The 6,000-nt window shown below is 37.1% G+C and overlaps 1 protein-coding gene across 5 annotated transcripts in view; it reads left to right on the forward strand.

Moving 5' to 3' along the window:
* znf521 (zinc finger protein 521) overlaps window positions 1-3,950 on the forward strand; it is a 327,852-nt gene extending 323,902 nt beyond the window's left edge. For all 5 annotated transcript variants that reach the window (XM_062980436.1, XM_062980434.1, XM_008108625.3 and 2 more), the window contains one exon: window positions 3,110-3,950. In XM_062980436.1, coding sequence (XP_062836506.1) covers window positions 3,110-3,139 — 30 coding nt within the window. In that variant the 3' untranslated portion in view covers window positions 3,140-3,950. The remainder of the gene's footprint in view (window positions 1-3,109) is intronic.
* Window positions 3,951-6,000: the final 2,050 nt, after the last annotated feature.

The raw sequence follows: 6,000 nt of genomic DNA on the forward strand, positions 1-6,000 counted from the left end.
AAGTCTTAAGTGAGAAGAAAGGGCCAGGAGATCCTATTGTGGAAGCCAAATTGGTGCTTCTCCAGATCCAACCTCATGTTTGCATCTTAACCTCTTCAGTCAAAAGCAGAGCTGAGCACAGTGCAATTCCATTTATTTTGTAACGTCCACTTTAGTGCCTTCATGGGGTTTTTTTAATTAAAAAAATCATTGTGGTTTGAGTCCTGAGCATACATGAAAAGCTGCTTTCAAGCATGTCATATACTGCTGTGTGGCTGTTGTAAGCACTAAACTGGCCACATGTGACTCAGAGTTTTCAAAAAGGAGGTAGGGGGTCTCATTAAAACACATAGGCTACGATCCAGCATTGCAGCTCTCTTTGCTCTCCTATCGTTGGCTCTGGTAGAAAAAAGGAGCCTCATGTGTGCACAGTGGTCCATCTGCTATAGTCGACAAGAGGAGCCCTGTAAATGTGTAGAGCTGTGTGTAGCAGCTACAGACTTTGAGAAAGTAGTGCACGTCGTCCATCAGGATAATTAAAAGCTTGGCAATGGACTTGAACACTAGGACACATGTGTCCTTTAGCCATAACAGCGGTTTTATGAATTGATGCATTTCGAATAAAAAGAATCTAATAGAGTGCATGGCTGTTTAAGCTATTCCTCTGTTGAAACTGGTTCACTTGCCCCTAAGGAAGAGTTTTTTGAGTCAAAATGCACTGAGCCTTCAACTGATTGGTTTCAGTGCGACACTGAGATTTTCTCGTCTCTTCATTTCTTGTAGCTCAGCACCCAGACTGAAGCTGTAGTCCAGCATGTGTCAATTACTAGAGTTGGATAGGCACATGTATATGGATGGATGTCTGAATACTCATCCTTTTAAAGACTTACACGATATCCAGTGTTATCCAGATATGCACCCCTGCGTACATTTCAAGGAAACTACTTGCTGTGCATAACTGCAGGTAACTAGAATTGCAATGGGGCAAATAACATGCTGTGCAGTGCTGGCACAGTTATACCACCACTGCAGGGAACCAGGAACATTGGCCTAGTTGCCTGGACAATAGGGACTCATTTGCTCATTCCTCCCCATTCAGATTGAGGGTAGTACAATACTTTAGTTTATCATTGCTGACATGGCTAGGTAGCCAAATTGGACTGACTATGTGGCAGGCTTTGAATGGTGACTATTGGGGACTGTCAATCCCCGAGTCCCTCAGCTAGCATGGCCAGTGGCTATGCTGGCTGAGATATTCTGGCACCTATCATGTAAAAGCATAACCTTTGTTTTTGCTCTCTGTTGTGTTTAAACCATGATCTGATCACATTTATAAAGTGAACGGGGAGAAAATCTAATAACAGTATCCTGAGGCAGTTGAATAGGTGTGAAATAAACATTATGACTAGAATAAGGATAGGTTCCAAGAGGTTACTTTTTGCCCTTTGTGAAAGCCCTTTTCTCACTCAGATATCCAGCACATTGTACCTTTGTGACCCAGGGAGAAAAATCTCTCAAGTTTTATCAGAAAGTGAACCAACTTTTTCCTTCTTCCTCTTGAAAACACCAAAACACAACTATTGTAGTAATTTGGGGATTGTTTGCATTAGCGCTTTGAGGCTCCTTGTTGAGAAAAAACAGTGGGGTGATGATGATTATGATGATGATAATAATATTAATAATAATAATACACAGAAGAAAATAATTTGGATGCTTCATTAAACAGGTGCTATAAATTTGAGCCTCTCATGGTGCATCGGGTTAAACCGCTGAGCTGCTGAACTTGCTGACCAAAAGGACAGTGGTTCAAATCTGTGGAGCAGGGTGAGCTCCTGCTTTTAGCTCCAGCTTCTGCCAACCTAGAAGTTTGAAAACATGCAAATGTGAGTAGATCATTAGATACTGCTTCGAAGGTAAAGCACTCCATGCAGTCAGGCCGGCCACATGACTTTGGAGGTGTCTACGGACAACTCCGGCTCTTTGGCTTAGAAATGGAGATGAGCACCAACCCCCAGAGTCGGACATGACTAGACTTAATTTCAAGGGGAAATCTTTATCTTTACTTTTATGAGTTTGAGAAACAATCATATTATTGAATCCTATAATGTGATATCCACTACATAAAAATCTGAACACCACGGATAATATTTATCTCTCCACATGTTAAACATTGAAGTATAAACAGGGTGAATACCTTACAGAGTAAAATTGAATCATACATAATGTTAAGTTTAAAACCAGCACCAACTGATACAATAGTTGCTATTTTCAGATACTTATCACCGATTTCCAGCACTGTGATGTGAATTGATGTGGAAGGTACTATATGTGATATCAAATGGTATAATGTTTCCCTTTTAGAAGTCTTGTGTCGTTTTTGGACTGTAAATCTATATAGAGGAAAACAAACCTTTTGCAATAAATTGATGTTTGCAATATGGGGGTGGTGCCTAATATTACTCTGTGGCTGAATTCTAAGCATGTTTGATCAGGAGTAATACTCAGATTACAAGTGCAATTTACGTTCTGCTAAGAGTTCCTAGCAATGCAATTTTGGATGTTTTCAAAATACTAAAGGAGTCACAGGCTAATAGTAACATAGAAAATTCTGTCTTCCTTTGGTATTCATCAGAGACTTTCATTCCCTTCTTAGGCCTAGTTTCCAGAATACTCTTGAATAGACGACTCCTGTTGAGACAGTCACACAAAAGAACTGCTCTGTTTGAATTTCTCATCAGGATTGATCTGTGAACATTTCTGCAAGTTGAAAAGGCTGTTTCCCCAATTTTAGGGGAGTGCTTTTCTTATGGATTGTGGCTCACAACTCAATATAGTCCACATTATGTGTCAAATTTGGCCAATGTTTGAATGGACATGTAGCCAAGTAATATTTTGGATTTGATCCTAAGGTGCCTTTAGTGCTACTCAGGATTATAGAAATAATTCTGGTGCATAATATGAAGCAAAATCTTTCTTTTCATTGACATCAAAGTTTGTCAAGTCCACTTAACATAGTGACATACTGCTATTACTGTCATATACGGTCTTTTTGTAGCCTTGCTAATGTACTTTTTGGCTTCAGTTGTACAATAACTGCATATCCCTTTTCTTTCTTTCTTTTTTCTTACAGAATCATACAATGACTCAACATAGCAGTTAGTGCAAGGCCCAGTTCTTCAGAAGCGGATTCTTTGCGGGACAAAAAAAAGGGAACATGTTTTAATCTTTGCACGAGACTTTCATTGTTAATGTATATTATTCAGAAACATTGTATTGTACCATACAACTTGTATTATCAAAGCTGTTGGATGTTCATGTGTTTGAACTTTTGAGCACCGGAGAGACTTCCTGTATATAAAGTGTTGCACATGTATTATGTTGTCTGATACTAAAATGGTCTTATAAAGACAAGTGGACTTGGGCCCTATTCAAGCAGCAAGCACGATGCAAAGAACGGTGAAATGTATAATGGAAATAAAGGTGTAAGGAAATGTTATTTTCAAGGAGGGGGGGGAAGGGAATAACAGTGACACATTACATCCCTATTTGGCATTCCTTTCATTCAAGCTTATGTCTACAATCTCTCTCTTTTGGTATACATATTCCAAGAGTATTTTTATTGCTGATGGTTCTTGCAAAAAGATAAAATAAAACACAAAACATGAGGCTCTATCTGAGCAGGATCCCCTAGCTGAATATGGCCTGTATATATATTTGTAAGCCTTGCGATATGACAGATAGCATTACCATATATGCAATAGTTGTTATGTAGATTGTCAAATAATTTTTTTCCTGGATACCATTTGAAGCTTTTGAGTGTTCAAGACTTTTCCTTAATGATGTCACATGGCCAAATTTTTGAATCAGTTGAACTAACTTGTATGTTACTGTTATTAATGTTTACTCTGCAGTCTGAACCTGGAGATTACTGGAATGGTTTTCCAAGAGGAAATAAATTCAGTTTACCATTACATACAGTGTGGTTGTGCCTTTTGTCACAGATAAAAGCATAAGAAACAACAGTCAAGAACCTAAATTACAATCAGTATATGCTGCTGCCACAAAGTACTGGTATATAAAACATATAAGATTTAATCTCATAAGTATGGGTACTATAAGGATGCAAACACAACAAAATATATTAGTACAAAAGATAAATGAAGGCAACATGAAGCATGACACTGCCCTCTAGTATTTACATTTTATGATAGCCAGCTTTCCACTCAAGCCACGTAACTATGGGGAGGTAAGATCTATAGCAAAAGTCCTCCTATTATGGATTTATAATATTTTCCGAAGTGAAAACAGTTGAAAATCATCCATGGATAAAATAACTGTACACTCAAGAGGAGAACCTTTAGAGAACTTTATTAATGAATGACAACCAGTGGTCCAAAATCTCAATGTAAAATTAACTTAAAAATGTACATAGAAGAAGTTAATAGACTGAAGGCAAGGAGGAAACAGATATTAACTTGGAGCTTATAATATCTTTATATGTACTATTCAAATAGAAGACTGTGACCCCTTATTGAAAATATATTATCTGAGAAATTATTCTGAAAGACTAATAGATTAAAAGTATTGCATTGTATGCAACAAGCCCTCACAAATGTATGTATATTTGAATGAAAATAAATAAATAAATAAATAAATAAATAAATAGGGGAAAATAATCCATGGCAATATAATACAGTACATGCTGGCCAGGTCAGCAATGACATAGTGGTTTATGTGGAAATTCAGTGAAAAATTGGACTTAGAATCCAAAATATAAATACAGTAGAGTCTCACTTACCCAACATAAATGGGCCGGCAGAATGTTGGATAAGTGAATATGTTGGATAATAAGGAGGCATTAAGAAAAAACCTATTAAACATCAAAATAGGTTATGATTTTACAAATTAAGCACCAAAACATCATGTTATACAACAAATTTGAGAGAAAAAGTAGTTCATTACACATTAATGCTATGTAGTAATTACTGTATTTACGAATTTAGCACCAAAATATCCTGATATATTGAAAACATTTACTACAAAAATGCGTTGGATAATCCAGAATGTTGGATAAGTGAGTGTTGGATAAGTGAGACTCTACTGTACTTTTATTTATGTTTTCTAAAAAAAACAGTATTCCATCCCAGTGATAAAGACCTTGTCAAAACGCAATTTGGTTATCTTTAGATTTTTATTGCATTACAATACATTTTTCTATAAGTTGAACATCCCTTATCTGTAATTCCAAAATCTAAAATGCTCCAAATTCAAAGTTGTCCATAAAGGTGGCTGAGATACAAACATGCTTGCTTTCTGACTATCTCTGCTACCCATGTGAATAATTTTGGATTTTGGAGGATTTTGGAATTCCACATAAGAGATGCTCAACCTGTAGTCCTTAAAAAACTAAAGAGCACAAGAACCATGCTTGGACAAAATCTAGGTAGTGCTTTTGTACATTAAAGCAGAGGTGAGACCAATAATAATAATAATGATAATAATAATAATAATAATAATTTATTTATTTATTCTTCTATCCCTCCTCATGGACTCGGGCCGGCTTATATGGGGACCAAGCCCAGCAAAACAGCAATAGGGTTGTTGTGTGTTTTCCGGGCTGTATGGCCATGTTCCTGAAGCATTCTCTCCTGATGTTTTGCCCACATCTATGGCAGGCATCTTCAGAGGTTGTGAGGTAGCCTCAGAGGTAACCTCACAACCTCTGAGGATACCTGCCATAGATATGGGTGAAACATCAGGAGAAAATGCTTCTGGAACATGGCCATACAGCCCGGAAAGTACACAACAATCCTGTGATTTCAGCCATGAAAGCCTTTGACAACACACTACAGGAATAAAATATATAAACATAAAATACATTGCAATTGCAATGAATTGACACATAAAACATATAAGAGATCATAAGAACATAACAACAGCCAATAACCGAGAGCCAAGCGCAATGGGCATGTTTATAGCTGGAGGCAGGGCAATAGTAGGGCATGTGCAATATATTCATTA

This window comes from Anolis carolinensis, chromosome 4, assembly GCF_035594765.1.
Source record: "Anolis carolinensis isolate JA03-04 chromosome 4, rAnoCar3.1.pri, whole genome shotgun sequence".
NCBI classification, from domain to species: domain Eukaryota; kingdom Metazoa; phylum Chordata; class Lepidosauria; order Squamata; family Dactyloidae; genus Anolis; species Anolis carolinensis.